Source organism: Cheilinus undulatus, linkage group 10 (genome assembly GCF_018320785.1).
Source record: "Cheilinus undulatus linkage group 10, ASM1832078v1, whole genome shotgun sequence".
NCBI lineage: Eukaryota > Metazoa > Chordata > Actinopteri > Labriformes > Labridae > Cheilinus > Cheilinus undulatus.
The window spans coordinates 29,380,934-29,400,821 of NC_054874.1; the positions used below are offsets into that span (position 1 = coordinate 29,380,934).

The window sequence follows — 19,888 nt, forward strand, 5'->3', positions numbered from 1 at the left end:
AGCTGTTGTCCCACTGTATGTCTGTAATCATAGAAAAGTATTATGATACAAATAATTATAATAAATCCACAATTAAATATCTCTAGTAAAAGGTTGTTAACTAAAATAGGCTGGTCTGAGCCATGACACTCCAGCGCTGCATTTACTCCACATTCCCACACTAATGGCACAGGCTGCTGTGGAGAGTGGCTGTCAGTATTAGCTAATCCCATTCATACACATCAAAACACATTCACACACCACTGATGCAGCAATGAGACAAACTGAGGTTAAGTGTGTCGCCCAATGACACATCGACATGAGATGCAGGAACTGAGGAACCAGCGACCTTCCGGTTGCAAGACAACTGACTCTACCTACAGAGCCACAGTCGCCCCCAAATTTTGTGATTGTATGGGCTTTATATCTCCTTTAACATCTGTTGTGTTTCTTTCTATTAACACAAAAGGTTTAAAAAACATAGTTGAACCATGAAAAGTTTTTCTTACCAAGTTTGTACCAGATATCACGTATGGCAAAGCCAATGAGCCTTCGCATATCCCCATATCTAAAAACACAAAGAAAAGGAGACACAGACAGAAATTAGTCACTTTGTTTAGAAACTATGTCTCGATCAATACTGTTATTTACCTCCTCTGACTCTGAACAGGCCAGTGGAAAAAGATAACAGCGTACTAATCTGCCTCAACATGAGCTAAATTGAATGTCTATCTACAAGCACCACAGGGCTTTAATAGGCAGTGGGAGTGTAAACAGTAAACGTAGATTCCAAAGTTGTCTACAAATCACTGTGTTTCATTAGAGCAGGGAGAGTAGGTGTGGTAAATAAGGAAATTATATGGCTCCTGCTCTCACTTGGCCAGAATCTTGTTCCTCTTGGTTGGTGAGAAGTGCTGAAGCTGCAGGGACTCCTGGGTAATAAAGGCCACCGCCAAGTAGAAGTAGTTATTCCACAACTAGACAGAGCAGAGAAGGAGGGAGAGGTGTGTGGAAAGAATAAATAAATCAATGTTAAAAGTGGACAAGGAGACATGAAAGAGAGCTGCAAGCTTGAATATACACCGAAAAACCCACTCACCTGCACTTCAAAGGCATCATTATTCAGGAACTTTTGATTCATTGTGTCTGCGTAGGTGTTGATGGCTCTCAGGAACACCCTAATGGATAGAAACATACACATTTATTGTTCATACCCAAACAAAATGTAAAAACAAATTAGTATTTTATCAAGGGAAATTTACTATAGGTGGAAAAAAATCCCCATGCAGACATTTGCTTGTAAAAATAAATAGAAAAACAAGCATGAGGGGGAAAAAGGAATGTGTTAAAATAAATAGGTTTATGAAAAGCACAATAATGATCAGAGAAGCAACATCTTTGTTGTTTATCAAAGTATGACAGCTGCCCCTGCCCACAGCTTTAATCTGCTGTTTCAGACAAGACTTTACCTCTTTCAGATTCAGAACTTCTTTCAAAGTGACAGATCATGATTGCAACTTCACACAGTGTGCAGGTGTATCAGTGAGTTGTGACTTTGTACATTTCTAAAGTTAAGAAGCAAATCTGCGCCGTGTCTCTCTGCCCCGGCACTATCTATCTGTCATCGTTATTCAGAGTCGACTCCCTCACCCTCCATTTTTTTTCAATTTCTTTCTCTCTCTCCCTGCACATCTCATCCCTAATCCCAGCCTGCAGACTACTTATCCACCTGTCTTTTTCTCTCCCTCACTCTCGCTTTCACCTATTTACCTCTCCTCTTTTCTCCCCGTCACACAGCTGTAGCCTCTCTTTGAGCTTACATCACAAAAAATACACCCCTGACTTTCACTCCATCAGCTAACACGGAGAGAGAGAGACACACACACACAGTAGCCACCTCAGCCATTTCCCTCATCCCAGCTTTACCATCTCTTACTGTCTACAGTGAGGGTTTTTGCCAGTGTCAACAGTTCTTAAAATTCTTTATATGCTGAGTTTCAATGTCACAATAGCAGGTCATACTTGGGTGGCCTGCACAGTTAGAACAGCAAACTTTAGAAAAGCAGATAAATGGTCAAATCTCAGGTGCACCATACCTGTTCTGTACCATGATCATGGCCATCCAATCTGAGGGATACACATGTTTCCCTATCAGGTCCATGAAAAGCAGGAAAGACTCCATCAGGAAGTCCTACAGTGGGAAAAAAAAACATGAGGATAAGTATACAAATAATCATTTTCTATTATTGTGCATTTAATAGACAACTTAAAATGTGTGTGTTTTTATGCCTACCACTAATTCAGAGCTCTTGGTGAAAGTTTCTATGTACAGAGCATAGTGGCGATCATCCATCTGACTGAGGATGGCTGTCATGCAGGCCACCACCCTGGACTTCAAAGGTTAGTAAGAGAGAGAGAAGAGAGGGGAGAGAAAAAGAGGCACAGCATTTAATTCAGGCTTTATGCAGCTTCCCTTAACCTGAGTACTACATCCAGAGCCAAAGACAATAAATCTCCTAATGCAATTTGTTGTTGTGGCTGCCAAAAACGAATGTTAAAGAGACCTCAGACCAGCTCTGTCACTTGATAATTTGATCAGTGTCATTACATACAGTCTGAAACACCTGGAGCAGAAGGGCAGCACGGTCTGTTGTTAATTTTAGAGATGCTGAATATGCAGACTGTTATGATTTGCAATAATTAGCATAATAAAAAAAAAAAAACACACACACAATAATTGCCAGAAAGGCTGGCAGCCTCTATAGCTTCTAATTTTAGTTTAAATAGTGAAAGGTTTCAAGGTTCCTGGTGGTGGCAACATACAAACAGCACGAAAAAAAAAAAAAACTCCTGAACATATTTATTTATTGAGGTTGTCAGCATTTTTGATAGTCTAATAGTTGTAACATTTTTTGGGATTTATTTTTCATTCTTTCAACAATCCATCCTTTTGACATGTTCCTTTTTTTCTTAACATTTCAGCTGCAACAATTACTACTTTTTAGTTTGCCCAGTGCACACATACAGTTTCTCACACAAAATCAATAGAGAAAACTGACACAGAAAGATTTTGAGAGGACATAAAAGGGTCTATCCAAAAACGTACTAACAAGTATACGGTTGCAAGTTACCTTGATTACATTAAATTAGGTAAACAATTACAAATTATGCAGAGGCATTACAGGTGGCTATCACTTTATACATTTTGGCCTCTGAAGCCATAAGGCATTTGATTTTTTCCATTTCATATAACCACAATACCTTCTGATCTCATTATATGATGGGGGTTCCAGGTTCAACCATCTACTCTTAATACACCTTATGGCTGCTACTACAAAGATTTAGTGTAAACATGCTTTGTATCTGTTTACGTTTCTAAGTAGTATACAAAGAAAACCAACCGTAGGGTCTTTGGGTATCTCATGATGAAAAAATACTTTGAGAGATTCAAATGTATCCCTTAAGTATCCATTTAGTTTTAGGCATGACCACAGAATATGAGTATTGTCTATTTATTTTTGACTCAAATTAATTTAACCAGGAAAATCTCATTAAGATTAAGAATATCATATCCTTGCTCAGATGGGCAGCAACACATTCAGTGTTCCAGACATAAAACACAAAAAACATTACAAACACAGATCAACCAACTTTTGAGTCAGAAAGCAGAAAGTCATCAGTCAAAACACCTACAACCTGATGCATCTTCCTCCAAAGCCTTCAATCTACTTTTAAAACAATTTAAAGAGACCGGCACCCCCAGACATGAATCTTCCTGCAGAAGATTCCAGGCTGCAGGAGCAGCATATCCAAAACCTTTTAAACCCATCTGAAGACTGACTTTAGGCACAGATAGCAAAACTAAATTTGTGACTGAGTCACAGAGTATGATTGCCTACATGCTGTCCACATTTTCTCCAGCACTTATCTGACCCTGTTTGGTTCCATTTCACTGTGACTTGTGGTGCTCTAAAATATCTAGTTAGAATTTCTTACCTAAACTCTCGCCTGGTCACTGAATGTGCTTCCTCACATGCAGGCTCCCAGGTTTCAAGAGTAATGGTTGTGCCAATTTCAGTCTCCCACTTGTTCTCTATATATCAAGTGCTATTTGAATCCATAGATAAAGCTAAATTACACACTTTTGAGACCAGTGTCTTAATATTATTACTGTATTGTATCTCTTGAAGAAAGAGCTCCATTTGAGAAGGATTTTCAACTTTTTGAAATTCCTGATGTGTCATCAGTTGTAAGGCCTATTACTATAAAAATCAGTTTGCATAAGGTTGAATCCATGTCTCATTTGTTTGAAAGATTTAGGTTCACAATTGTGCAACAACTAATTCATATGTCATAGTCTATACTGAGACCACTTTTTGAATCCTATATCTCAGTCAAGTGGTGCAGAGCCTCCAAGATGACCAATATCAGCCATAGATTTGATTTTTTTTTGTAGTTTAAAAAATGACTGTATCATTCTCCAAAGTAATTTTGTCCATCCATAAAGGTTGTCTGTAAGGACAGATCTGAAAAAGGAATTACTTTAATTGGCACAGAGCTGAGGCTGTCCTGTAACACTTTTAGATACCTAATGACTACAAATGATAAGATATTCATTGCCGTAGAGATTAAAAGTATCCAAAGTACCAAACGTTTTAAAAACTACAGCTCTTCAGTGTTATTTTAACCAAATCTTTGTTGCAGTGTTATCATATCAGGTACTAACATGACACGGCAGATGGATTCGTTTCACACATCCATCCGGAAAACCTTCAATATACAGCATTTGGGAAAGAGCAGAGCCTTTACAACAAAAAAAACGGAGGGTGATTGGATGAATGTTCTATCCGTCACATCTTCACGGGCCAATCAGAACAACAAAACACGTGACGTCATCTCCACTACTGAGGTGTGCATGGGCAGCTACCGAGGAATGAACTCCATATAGAACTGCACAACGCGAACCATGGCGACTATAGACATGTCAGTACACGACGTTTGTCTTTTTTTGAAAATAAAACAACACAATGATCTTCTTTGTTCTTCTTTTAATGAAGAAATGTCATCAGGTTCTGATAAAACTGGTGCTCTAGCAGAATCCACGCTAATGTCTTTCGCCATAACGGCACCGACCTCTTGTTGCTAGGTTAATCAGATACAGTATCATTTTATTTTATTTTATTTTACGTAGGGCACAGGTGGCCTAGTAGTTACAGTGCGTTAAAAAAGTATTTGCCCTCTTTGTGGTTCCTGATGATTTTGCATATTTATCACACTTAAATGTTTTGGATCATCAAACCAATTTTTAGATTTCACAATGACAACCCAAGTAAAGAGAAAATGCAGTGTCTGACTGATTATTTAATGTTTTTAAGGGGGAAAAAATCCAAACCCATCTGGCCCTATGTGAAAAAGTAATTGCCCCCTCTTGTTAAATCATGAGTTAACTTTGATTAACCACATTTTTTGGAAAGCTGAGTTCAATTTCACTGGCCACACCCAGGCCTGATTACTGCCAGATTTGTAGAATCAAGAAATCACTTAAATAGAAGCTTTCAGACAAAGTGAAGTAGGCTACAAGATCTCAAAAAGAAATGCATCATGCCACAAGCCAAAGAAATTCAAGAACAAATGAGAAACAAAGTGATTGAAATCTATCAGTCTGGAAAAGGTTACAAAGCCATTTCCAAGGCTTTGGGACTCCAGCAAACCATGGTCAGAGCCATTATCCACAAATGGAGAAAACTGGGAACAGTGGTGAACCTTCACAGGAGTGGTTGGTCAACCAAAATGACTCCAAGAGTGCAACAACGACTCATCCAGTAGGTCACAAAAGAACCCAGAACCACATCCCAAGACCTGCAGGTCTCACTGGCCTCAGTTAAGGTCAGTGTTAATGACTCAGCAATAAGAAAGACACTGGGCAAAAATGGCATTATAGGAGAGTTCCAAGGCCAAAACCACTGCTGACAAAAAAGAACACAAAGGCTCGTCTCACATTTGCCAAGAAACATCCTGATGATCCCCAAGACTTAGGGAGAAGAGAGAAATATTCTGTGGACTGATGAGACAAAAGTTTAACTTTTTGGAAGGTGTGTGGCCCGTTACAGCGGGCGTAAAAATAACAGCATTTGATAAAAAGAACATCATGCCAATAGTCAAACATGGTGGTGGCAGTGTGATGGTCTGGGGCTGCTTTGCTGCTTCAGGACCTGGACCACTTGCTGTCATTGATGGAACAATGAATTCTGCTGTCTACCAGAAAATCCTGAAGGCCAATGTCCGGCCATCAGTTCATGCCCTAAAGCTCAATCACTCTTGGGTTATGCAGCAGGACAACAACCCAAAGTATACCAGCAAATCCACCTCTGAACGTTTTTTTGAGTGGCCAAGTAAAGTCCAGACTTAAATCCAATTGAGATGCTGTGGTGTGACCTTTTACAGGCAGTTCATGCTGGAAAACCCTCCATTATGGCTGAGTTAAAGCAATTCTGTGAAGAAGAGTGAGCCAAAATTCCTCCACAGTGATGTGAAAGACTCATCACCAGCTGCCAAGGGAGGCACAACCAGTTATTAGGGTCAGGGGCAATTACTTTTTTCACAAAGGGCCCGATATGTTTGGATTTTTTTCCCCTCCTTAAAAAATTAAATAACCATTCAGACACTGCATTTTCTATTTACTTGGGTTGACTTTGTGAAATATAAAAATTGGTTTGATGATCTGAAACATTTAAGTGTGATAAATGTGCAAAAAAAAAAACAAAAACAAAAAAAAAAAACAAAACAGGAATCAGAAAGGGGGCAAATACTTTTTCATGGCACTGTAGGTGACACCACATTTTGGCAGTCTAGTTCCTCCTTAATAAAGGCATGAAAAGCTCAAAATAAAAAAGCTTTTGAGGTCTGGTGTCATTAAAATGCACTAGTTTACTGTGAAGAAAGAGAACATGCTCTATACAAGACAAAACAACATGAGCAGAACAAAGGAGAAAGACTATTCAATAAACACTAATGATGTTTTCCCAAGCATTTTTATAAGAAAGAGCTTTATAGGCAAAAAGTTTATTTCCTTAGCCTTAAAATCAAACTTTAACATCACACCAAAACAAAACACTGAAATTCACTTTCTTTCACAAAAAGCTGAAGGCATAATCTTTGAAAAGCTATTTTAACTTTAATGCATCATTTACATATCAAAAGTTTTTTTTTTTTTTAATGTTGGTGCTTTAATGAGGCATTACCCCCCAGTATGAAAATTAAACTGTAAATAACCTTTATGTGAACTCACAATAATACAGCGAAAAAATAATAATACACCATTGATAGACTAAGAGATGGAAGGTGAACAGAAGAGAAAAGTCAAGGGGATAAGGAGAGGAGCGAGCATCCCTGTGTCTGTTAAAGCAAGACACACATGAAAGATGAGGACAGTAGAAAAACGTTTTTCAAGTGCGTGTGAAAAGTATCCATGCCAAGAGAAACTGGCATAAGAATGGGATTAAAGCACAAATTTCATGGAAAATTTAGTGTGAACCTTTCACACCCCGAGGCTAGAAACAAGAAGACAGAGGGGCAGCATGCAACAAAGGAGGAGAAAACAAAGAAGAAAACTACAAAAATCCCAAATAAAAAGGCAAATGAATTACCAATGACATGGATATAAATAAACAATGCATACTTTATATACCATATAGTTATGCATGTTAACTCAGACGGCTTGAGAAAATCACTTGAGGCCATCTACCATCAACTCTTTGTTCCCCATTCCCGTCCATTTTTATTTTCTTCATCATTTATCTCCCACTGGCTTCTGAATTTCTTATCTGGCAAATGACCTTTGCTATCATACATGAGCCATAGTAAAATTTAAACTGACCAATTCTCTTGTAAATAGAGACAGCAAGGAGAATATTGAAAAACAGGTCTGTAAATACTGTTAATTTTCTTTGTCAGTTTTTCTTCTTTCTGTTTATTTTTGATCTTCATTTCTAAAGCTGTCTGGAAACACCTTTCTGGCTCTCCCTGATGGTAATAAGAGCAAGCACAGTAAGCCAGAAAGGGGTTTGAGCACCACATGGACACAAGTCAGACTTGTGAAAGACCACCGCAGTAATATCAAGTGGGCAGCTGGGTGTTTTGGATTATTCCCACTTGAAAGTCTCTGTCAGCTTGTTTTGTCCTACTTCTATACTGATGTTTTCTGATCCTTCCCTCTGCTCCCTCCGCCTAATTGCTGGAGTGAAGTTCAAAAACCTTTATTTCTGCAGAGATGTGGCAGATGTACAGGTATTTATGCCAGGGTTGGGGTGAAATTATCCTCTAGAGTTGGTGCGGGAAGAGGGAAACATGATAGAAATGAAGGATGATGGATGGCTAATTGAAGATGAAAGATGAAGAGCATCTCATGTGGTGACAGCTCTCATCTGATCAAAATGAGCAGTGTGTGTGTGTGTGTGTGTGTGTGTGTGTGTTTATGCCTGCCTGTATTCAAATTTAAACATAATTTTCCAGTATTTGTGCAAAGTAATGCATAATTTTACAGTTTTGAACAAATACTTCCAAGCAAGACAAACACCAACGCACAAATGATAAGGAAAGCATTCTCACTCAGACTTAATTTCATTGTTTGTCTTACTGGAAATAAAAAATATATACTTTTGAATATGTGGGTGTTAAGCTCACTGCATTACCACCCCATCCTACCCTCATTTCCCTCTTGGAGTGACACCACAGACTGTGTCATCCCTCTCCCTTCTTTCATCTCTCTGCTCGTCTCCTCTTTTTTCCCACTCTTCTCTTCTCATCATGTTTCACCCTTTAAAGTGTCTGAGAATTATTAGCAGTGACACTTAAGTCATGAGTAAGCACTGAGATTGTCTGTAAATAATTTATCTTAGTCAATAAAGATTAACTTCTGGCAGTGAAAGAAAATCCCAACATGGAGAAATACTGTTACTAAAAGTTTCGCTGCCATTACAACAAGAGTTTATAACATGCATTTTAATTTACAATATATTTTGAGTGGATTTATCATCTGCAGATATTTTATCCCACGAATGCAAGCCCAAAGTTTAAACAAACTAATGGTTTTGAGATAAAAAGCTATAATATGCAGCATGTTACACTGATACAGCAGATATCAAATAAATCATTGTTAACTGTATTGGAAACAAAATACAAAAGCTACATTCTCAGAATCAGAATCAGCTTTATAGGCCAAGTATACTTACACAAAAAGTAATATGACTCCAGTTAGCCTTGCTTTCAGTTTAGACAAAAAACACATTAGATACAAAAAAACTAAACATGAACAGGCAACCACTTCTTCAAAATATGTACACGGTCTGTGACTGTTGAATGGTCATCAAAGTAACTTTGACTGTTGAATGGTAATCAGAGTAACTCTGTGACTGCTGAATGTCATAAGTGTACCTCTGTGACTGTTGAATGGTAATCAGGGTAACTCTGTGACTGTTGACAGGTCATCAGGCTTACTCTGTGACTGTTGACAGGTCATCAGGCTTACTCTGTGACTGTTGAATGGTCATCAGAGTAACTCTGTGATTGCTGAATGGTCATCAGAGTACCTCTGTGACTGTTGAATGGTCATTAGAGTAATTCTGTGACTGTTGAATGGTCATCAGAGTAACTTTGTGACTGTTGAATGGTCATCAGAGTAACTGTGACTGTTGAATGGTAATCAGAGTAACTCAGTCACTGTTGAATGGTAATCAGAGTAACTCAGTGACTGTTGAATGTTCATCAGAGTAACTCTGTGACTGTTGGTCATCAGAGTAACTCAGTGACTGTTGGTCATCAGAGTAATTCTGTGACTGTTGAATGGTCATCAGGGTAACTCTGTGACTGTTGAGTGGTCATCAGAGTAACTCTGTGACTGTTGAATGGTCATTAGAGTAACTCTGTGACTGTTGAAGGGTAATCAGAGTAACTCATTGACTGTTGAATGGTAATCAGAGTAACTCTGTGACTGTTGAGTGGTCATCAGAGTAACTCTGTGACTGTTGAATGGTCATTAGAGTAACTCTGTGATTGTTGAATGGCCATCAGAGCAACTGTGATTGTTGAATGGTCATCAGGGTAACTCAGTGACTGTTGAATGGTAATCAGAGTAACTCTGTGACTGTTGAGCGGTCATCAGAGTAACTCAGTGACTGTTGAGTGGTCATCAGAGTAACTCTGTGACTGTTGAATGGTCATTAGAGTAACTCTGTGATTGTTGAATGGTCATCGGAGTAATTCTGTGACTGTTGAATGGTCATCAGGGTAACTCTGTGACTGTTGAGTGGTCATCAGAGTAACTCTGTGACTGTTGAATGGTCATTAGAGTAACTCTGTGACTGTTGAAGGGTAATCAGAGTAACTCATTGACTGTTGAATGGTAATCAGAGTAACTCTGTGACTGTTGAGTGGTCATCAGAGTAACTCTGTGACTGTTGAATGGTCATTAGAGTAACTCTGTGATTGTTGAATGGCCATCAGAGCAACTGTGATTGTTGAATGGTCATCAGGGTAACTCAGTGACTGTTGAATGGTCATCAGAGTAACTCTGTGACTGTTGAATGGTCATTAGAGTAATTCTGTGATTGTTGAATGGTCATCAGGGTAACTCTGTGACTGCTGAATGGTTATAAGTGTTACTGTGAATGTTGAATGGTCATCAGGGTAACTCTGTGACTGTTGAATGGTCATCAGAGTAACTCTGTGATTGTTGAATGGTAATCAGAGTAACTCTGTGATTGTTGAATGGTCATCAGAGTAACTCTGTGACTGTTGAATGGTCATAAGTGTAACTCTGTGACTGTTGAATGGTCATCAGAGTAACTCTGTGATTGTTGAATGGTCATCAGGGTAACTCAGTGACTGTTGAATGGAAACCAGAGTAACTCAATGACTGTTGAATGGTAATCAGATTAACTTAGTGACTGTTGAATGGTAATCAGTGTAACTCTGTGACTGTTGAATGGTCACCAGAGTAACTTTGTGACTGTTGAATGGTCATCAGAGTAATCTGTGACTGTTGGTCATCAGAGTAACTCAGTGACCGTTGGTCATCAGGGTAACTCAGTGACTGTTGGTCATCCGGGTAACTCTGTGACTGTTGAGAGTTCATCAGAATAACGCTGTGACTGTTGAATGGTAATCAGTGTAACTCTGTGACTGTTGAATGGTCATCAGAGTAACTCTGTGACTGTTGGTCATCAGAGTAACTCAGTGACTGTTGGTCATCAGGGTAACTCAGTGACTGTTGGTCATCCGGGTAACTCTGTGACTGTTGAGAGTTCATCAGAATAACGCTGTGACTGTTGAATGGTCATCTGAATGACAGCCTGGAGGAAGAAACTGTTTTTGTGTCTGGTTGTTTTAGTGTGCAGCGCTCAGTAATGTCCACCAGGAGGGGTGTATAAAGCATTAGTTTGTACTTAACTCATCAACTATAAAGCAATACGAAATTTTTTTTCATAACACAGCTATATATTGTTTATTGATAAAGTAACACGAGTAAATAATTCACTCATTAACTCCTTATATGTAATATATGAGGGCAATTATTGATGCTTCATTGATGCTTAGTAAATCAAACTGAATATCTTTAAAGCATTTTTAATGATTGCTTTATCCTCAATAAACACAACTATAAATGCTTTATCTGTGCATTAGGATAGCACAAGTAAAGGGTACTGTTACCCTCAAATCCCAAACACTGGCCATGTTACATCTGTGTGTCTGCTCCGACTGCCAGCAATCACCCTTGCGACACTAGATGCATTTGTGGTGCTCTGAGCAGCTGGATATGAAACATCACAAGGTCATGGGGGAACAACCAGTTTGAGCAGGATTAGTATGTAAAGAACTGATAACTTTGACTTCCTGAAGTTGATTTGCTGTCACGTCTATATTTTTTTTGCTTTTAACATGGGTGAGTACATTACGAAGTTAGAAGGTTTATATTTCTGGACAGAATGTGTGGTTTCATTGAAAAATCATGTGGTTTTCCGCCTCAGAAATTAACTTTTCTTTTTCAATGGCAATGTGTAAATTCTGTGACCTCTGACTAAATGATGGCCATTGGCTTATGACACAGTATTTTAGTATCATGAAAACCAAGACTTAATGTTAATATAACAAGAAGATTAAGTTGGGAGTCCATGCATTGAGTTGCATTTTGAAGTTGACTGGATGCTTTGCAAGGACTGCCACCTGTTTGGATCCATCTGCTCCCCGTGCATCGGAGTGTTTTATCAGCAACCTCCTGGCACTTCTGACACCCTTAAGAAGGACTGGAGCATGTGCAGAGGAACTGCAAAGATTGATGCGAGAGGGTGTGATTTGCTAAAGAGCGAACTACAGAACGCTGCACAGATGGAGCAAGTGAAATTTGAGGGTTAGGTTAGGCATCAGAAATTACTTACTAATGCGTAAACAAAACATTTACAGCCGAGTTTAGAATTGAAATTTGAAATTAACTAACTAATGAGGACCTAAGCTATACCATGCATCAGTAAACATTTATAGCTGAGTTTATAAATTAGTTAATAATCAATAATATTTTATAGATCGTGCGTTAAGTATTGTTCTTCTGGCTGCATATCTGAACTGAAGCCAGTGTTACAAACAGCTGCCCTTGATCCAAAAACTTCAGGATTGGTGTGGCAGGAGTCTGAAAGACTGGTACTAAATGGTGGCAATTACTGTATAAGTTGTATATTACACCTTTTAGCTAAAAATCTTTTTTGGTATTGGCCATGGAAAGCAGGTAATTATTGGCTATACTGGCTAAAGAAAATCAATATGGCCCACCCCTAGTAATTATGCTGCAGCAAATGGAAAGAAAACAAAACACCTATTCCCAAAAGGCAGACACTAATAGTGTAAATTATTATTTCTCATTCTCAGTCTCACTCCTCCTTTCATAAATCAAAAATACTGTTTAGTATGACCTTCTTTCCATGTTCAGTGTTTATGTATGTGTATGCACATGTTGTATTGCCCTACTTTAGACTTATTAACTGAAAACTTTTCTGTCTCTCTCGCTCTTACTTTAAAGTCATCTCAAACACATAAATCCTCTGAGGCCAAACAGTGACCATCGGCCATCTATGTCCTCACACATCAGAGTGTTTCATCAACACATTTCAGGACCTGCACAGACATGTAGGAGGCTTTTGAGTGGTATAGATATTAAAACTACGGACAACAGCAGTGTGTGTGACAGACAGTGAGACGGAGAAAAAGCTCAGGGCTTGTCGAGGTGAAAGCCTTACGCAACAGTGAAGAGATTACTGACAAAACAGGACACAGATGCCGGCAAGGTCTGGGTTTCTCTTCTTTCTTCCTCCTCCTCATCCTCTCTCCTTCACCCTCCCTTTGTTTGTCCATCACTTCTCTTACTTTAGCCACTATCATTAATTATGTATTAAAGCTGTAATTGCAGAGTTGCATCAAAATAAGGGTTATCCTTAATGCACCTGCCCTGGCAAAGCTAAACTCAAGAAGCCCCGTGATGTTGCAGTATTCATTTCATTCGTCTGCAGAGAACAGTATTTGTATTGATCCCAATCGAGAATTGGGAAACAGTCATGAAGTGAGTTGCCTAACACAGCAATACGATCTATTTGACATTTCTATTAACTTCTGGTCAAAATAAGGCTGCACGAGCTTGACTGTGCTCAACAGACCAAGAGCCAAGATTTAACTTTGAGATTACAGGGAAGAGGATGTGCTTTTACGTTTTCCAGCATTACTTGAACACTTTAAGCCAGCAGTTGAATGGGTGTTTAAAATGCATTATCCCCAGGAGATGCCCAGCAGGATAAACAGTGAGACAAAAATGATGCAATTAAATATAATTAATGTCCAATTCGTTTTACATTTAGAGAGAGAATTAAAGCATTAGCTTTGACAGACAGTCTTAATTTAAAGACTTAAAGAGTTAGTGTTTAATCTGTCAAAGGGGCACAGGAGAATGTTTTATTCAGCAGTGCTGCACAGGTCTCCAACTAGGTTCTCCTTGTATGTCCATATAGAGCCAGCATCTATGATATTTCATCTATTATGAAGCAGTCTTTATTTTGACAGCTATTTTGAATTCAAGTCTTAGTCGACGAAAACTCAAAAACATTTAAGTCCAGTTTTAGTCCATAAAAATTTGTTACATTTTAGTACATTTAGTACATACATTTACATGAGGCAGAAAAGCTACAGATCTGTTATGATTTAACAGATTTATCCACAGTAGTGATATAATACATTCTAAAACTCTGACAAAAAATAAATTACATTTTAGTCTTGCCTATATCCTGACACACCAGATAGACTTTTTCATCTATCTGTTGATATATTTCACATTCATCTGGGAAAGCTTCTATAGAGAGCATTTGGGAAGGGCAGGACTTTAAAAAAAATCTTGGAAGGTGATTGGACAATTTCACATTCCTGAGGATTAAATCAGAGAGACAAGACAAATGAGGTTGTATGCATGTGCAGCTTTGCAACATATTGACATGTGGATTATGGTGTGGATAAGATGCTGGTCGGGAGAAGGGTGAAAACGTCTTTTGAGCCAAGAAAAGCTTTAATTGCTCTTGTTTAAGAAAAGTAATGTACAACAATTCTACTAAAACAGTGGACTTTCTACAGCTGCATTTGAGCTAAGTGCTTCAGATGTAGCAGCCATATGACTCACAAACTCACACCAAATTAAGTCAGCAAAAGAGTAAAAACATCTTTCCATCATGAAAAGCTTTCAGCTGTTCTTTGCTCTTTATTTAAGAAAGAAATGTGGCCCAGTTCTGATAAAACTGCAGCTACATGATAGCTATATCCAAACTAACTCTTACACTGGTGGAAGCCATTGCTAACGGCATCAAGTCCTAAACCCCGCCTTTGCTAACTGCTTCAGGTCAGCACAAACAGTGTGGACTGGAGCTTCTCAGGATGGATTTGCCTGATGACAGAGATGGAGGCTGGCAAATCTATGTGCTTTGCAAGGTTATTCAATTCAGTCACCTTGACGCAAACTAAACTTACTTGTCGTGAGTTTTAGTCATCATAGTTTTAGTCTTGTCTTTCTCATGTAAAAAAGGAGTCAAAAAGCATTTTGAGTCATAGTTTTAGTTAACGTAATGAACACTTTTATCAAGCCAAAACTTCAAACATGTTCCTCTGTGCCAGATAGTTTTCAGAAGATCAATAAAATCACAAATGTTATTGATAAAGTGAGTTAGAGGGTCATTCATCATTGTTCGATGAAAGGAGCTCATGTATGATGTTCCTATCAGCTAGCATAATCAGGAACTTGATTTGGGCTCGAGTATGAACTCGCATGAAGTCATAAGAGTACTTGACTACTCATAAACCATAATTACCGTAAAAAACTCAATACAACACTGTCAGTGATCCACCATGTTATTATGGTGTACTGCTCTTCAGCACTTCAAATCCCTGCTCTGAATGAAATTCCAAGAGATTATAATACAACTGATGGTTATTAACTGTACAAGTACAAATAAAGCACCAACACTGAGGCCTGCTGACTGTTAGTGAGACAGCCCAAACTTTATTTGGTCATCCCCATCACCTCTCCAACAGACCAAAACATGCCACTACAAAAGAAAACTAGCTAACAGTGACATTGAGTCCACAGATAGATCTGTCCACAAGTCTGAAGTACCTGTCATTTTATCGCCCGTTGCTTTTTCCTCATACATCCGTTCCAATCTCATAGCTGTTGTTAGCTGAGATACTGGCTTGAAAAAATGCCATCGGCTCGCTGAAGCCTTCTCCTTCCACAAAATTCAACGTGAGCACATCTCCTGTTGCCTGTTTTGTTTTTAGCAGACAATTTCCTCCCCTCTGGTATCATTACAAACAATGAGTGCTAACTGGTGCTAACAGGCTAATTCTAGAGTATTTAGAGTTAGACGAACCTGAAACAGTCAGGTACACATGTAAAACTAAACACTAAATCGGTCAAAACAATGCAGATTGCAGCGTCTGTGCAGTGCACAAGTAAAGAAACATTAAAAAAGTAATGACAGACACATTGAGTATTTTAGTACTCGTACTCATCACTAGATTATGAAAATACAAGGGAGCAGCTGTTATGAAGTTGCTGTTCTCTCAGCATCACTGTAACAACAAGATAGAGCGAGTGAGAGGAAGAAAGAGATGCTGACATGAGTTATATAGAATCTCATTGTGACCGGCTAGCTGTAGCAAACTGTTAGCTAACTCCAAATGGCTGTTTAAATACAAGATCAGACACTTAAAGAAAAATGTTATATATTTTGATTCGTACAATAACCAAAATGTATTTTTTTTTATTTTTTATTTTCTCATCTTCTTTTTGCATCTTACCAGGTAGTATCATCACACTGCTCTTAACTGTGACTTTCATAACTGTGATCTTTCTAAAACATGAATAAAATCTTAAAACCACAGTCACACTGGCAGTCTGGAACACTCCTCCCTGCACCGTCACACACATGCTCATCTCTGGCCCCCTCCTCTATTACACACAACTCTCACACACGCTCAATTACAGGCATTTTTCTGACACTTGGGGGCCAGGAGAGTTGATGGAGGGAGATGGATTGTGTGGAAGTGTAATTAGAGTTGTTGTTGTGTTGTAGCTGTAATGTTTGTCTGAGGCAGAGAAAGAAAGGGGGAGAAGCTGGTAACATGAGTGCTTATGCATTTGCATGCCAGTGAGTGTGTGAACATATTCAGAAACAGATCAGTGTGTTCTCGGGCTTCTATTTCTCTGACAGGTACAATGTAGCACAATCAGCAGATACCAATGAGCAAAGAAGACACAGTGTAAGGAGGAGAGGTCAGGGGGTGATGTATTTTAAGTGGAGAAAAGGAAAAAAAGGAGAAGGGAAGATAGAAAGGTTTCTCCTTCACCCTTCCCTGTGAAATAAATCCCCGAGATGCTATAGCTTCAGTGCAGCTCTCTGTTTTTTTTGTAAGCCTTGCATGTTTGGGTGCACACGTTACTTTTGCAGGCTCCATGCGCTGCACTGACTTCAGCATGGCTGCTTATGTAATGTGCACTCACAAATTCACACGGTCACACAGACATTCACACACACTTCAGAGCTTGTTCCACCAGAGGTCAATTGAAACACAACGCAAGGTGAGTCAACCACTTTGCTTGGCGCATACATCATTGGTTATTTTAAGAAGGGGGAGGGGTCAGGAGGGACATTTCATCGGACGCTGCAGCAAGGGACTACTTAGGGAGCACAGACACATACATAAATTCTTCGTCCACGCGCTCAATCTGACGGTCATAACTCAGGATGCAGTTACATAAGATCTTGAATACTGAACACAAACAGCTGTAGCATGTTTGAAGAACATCTGCTTCATTACTGTATATTATTTCACAACTGCTAAAGTTAACTTCAGCTGTGCTTTAATTGAATTCCACCCATTTTAGTTTTAAAAAAATCTCTTAATTGCCAGCAAACAAGTGATATTCCAAAGTGTATATTTTCCTATCTGATTAAACACAAAATATACACTCACCAGCCACTTTATTAGGTACACCTGTTCAATTGCTTGTAAACTTAAGTAGCTAATCAGCCAATCACACTGCAGCATCTCAATGCATTTAGGCATGTAGATGTGGTCAAGATGACTTGCTGAAGTTGAAACTGAGCATCAGAATGGGAAAGAAAGGGGATTTAAGTGATTTTGAACATGGCATGGTTGTTGGTGCCAAACGGGCTGGTCTAAGTATTTCAGAAACTGATAATCTGGGATTTTCATGCATGGAGCCATCTCTAGGGTTTACAGAGAATGGTCTGAGAATGGGAAAATATCCAGTAGACAGCAGATTTGTGGACTTTTTTTTTATGTCAGAGGTCAGAAGAGAATTGGCAGACTGGTTCTAGATGATAGAAAGGTAAGGGTAACTCAAATAACCAAATGTTACAACCAAGGTATGCAGAATATCATCTCTGAATGCAAAACACATCGAACCTTGAAGCAGATGGGCTACAGCATCAGAAGACTACATGAGGTGCCACTCCTTGGGATACAGGCTCACCAAAATAGGACAATAGAAAATTGGAAAAAACTTGTCTGGTCTGATGAGTCTCAATTTCATCTGTGACATTCAGACAGTAGGGCCAGAATTTTGCGGTAACAACAAGAAAGCATGGATCCATCCTGCCTTCTGAGCTGGTGGGTATAACTGCATTTGGCCCAACAGTCTTATTTCAAGTAAATACGTTCTGTAAATCAACTTTACACTGCAATGGTAAAACAACATACTGTTATAATGCAATTTTTGTTTGCAGAAAGTGGCTAATGTAGCGGTGCTAGCATCACAAGCCTTCAATCCTCAATGACCCAATGCTTATATGCGAGTATAACCTGACAGCCTCTGGACAACTTTATCACCATTTTCTAGATCAAAATAGTGCTTAAACTGTGCTGCTCCTAAGACATGCTATCAATGCTGTAGCTGTTAGCGGTTGTTTATATTGGATAAAAGAGCATTTTGGCATCAAGGCTGTAGGCATTATGAACGGCCAATTTGTTCTTAATTGGTGGGTCAGAGCTCCAAGTAGGTCATGGAGCCCTTTTCAGTGGGTTGCAAATGTATTCCTGGACACAAAATTGTGTCAAAAAGTCAACGAAATTCTTTTTAACATGCTTGTTTTTTCCTGTCTCTACGGCTGTGTTTACATGGACTACTTGTAATCAAGAATAAATGCCTTATTTGAATAGCTATAAATAGGTACAAACACGAGAGTGTAGAACAATCCAAAATTTTTTGCACAGGGTGGAGTTGTAAAAATGCACTCATTTTTCTGACAGTGTAAAGTGATGGCGCAGAGTAAGAATTTCTGCTTCTATGGCAAATTTTCAGTAGAATTGACCAGTGGGATGATACTGCGCATGTTAAACAGCAAAGATAAACAGCTTGTTTATTGTGTATGCATGTTTTAGCCTCCATGTAAAAAAGAGAGGCTTGAATCTCTGATTAGAATAGATTTAATCAAATTGTAAAAAACTGCTCATGTACCTGCGGCATATGATCCGTCACATTTGTGTGTACTGTTTGAGGTCCAAACTGTAGGTTTTTCATGAAATAAATCTGACTGGTCAAAAAAATTTAGGTTGCAATTTGTCATTGAGGAGTTGATGGTGGGTCTGAAATGATAAAAAGATGTTAATAATCAATTTAACTGACTTGCACAGATGACAAAGGGATACATATTCAACAGTTTAGCCAGCTAATTGTATGCATTCCTACTGCAAACAATAGTAAAATATTCTTTCTGATGCATGGCAGATGAGGAAATTAATTTGCAAGCACACTTCCCCCTGTGCACCAAACAAAAAGTGCCTATAATTGAGCATAATTACAACCTGATGTCACAGAGTGTTTAATCTCAATTTCTCTTCCATTATCTTGTGTTTTGTGTGCTTTGTCCTAAAGACAAAAGAGAGCAGTGCCATTCTCAGCTGGTGTGAGCAAATGCATAGAAAGAAAAGAAAATAAGATAAGAGGAGTCTGGCAGGAGGTGGGACAGTCAAAGAAGGGGGGGGGGGGGGGATGGGAGAGATGGGGATAAAGAAAGAGAAGAGAGTGGCATGGTGGGAGGCTAAAGTGGGGCAGGGAAGAAAGAGGACAGGTGACGAAACAGCTCAAAGAGGGGGGATAAAGCAACAGAGCAAGAGAGAGAGAGAGAGAGAGAGAGAGAGGGAGAGAGGGAAAAGCAGACGCAGTTCACACAGTAAAGCAAAGATATAAATAAAATGAACGAGTGTGTGTTTGCGTGTGGGAGTGTGCATGTGTTTGTTTGTGTCCTGGCCCTGCTCCCAGGAGCAGACACTTGTACGCTGCCAAAGTTTCTCTGGGTCTACAGCC

At 39.0% G+C, this 19,888-nt stretch overlaps 1 protein-coding gene across 2 annotated transcripts in view; it reads right to left on the reverse strand.

Moving 5' to 3' along the window:
• LOC121515909 (dedicator of cytokinesis protein 2-like) overlaps positions 1–19,888 on the reverse strand; it is a 247,197-nt gene that overhangs the window by 31,547 nt on the left and 195,762 nt on the right. For both annotated transcript variants that reach the window (XM_041796853.1, XM_041796854.1), the window contains 5 exons: positions 2,273–2,371; positions 2,076–2,170; positions 1,079–1,157; positions 856–956; positions 489–547 (listed from right to left, as the gene is read on the reverse strand). In XM_041796853.1, the coding sequence (XP_041652787.1) occupies positions 489–547; positions 856–956; positions 1,079–1,157; positions 2,076–2,170; positions 2,273–2,371 (433 nt within the window). The remainder of the gene's footprint in view (positions 1–488; positions 548–855; positions 957–1,078; positions 1,158–2,075; positions 2,171–2,272; positions 2,372–19,888) is intronic.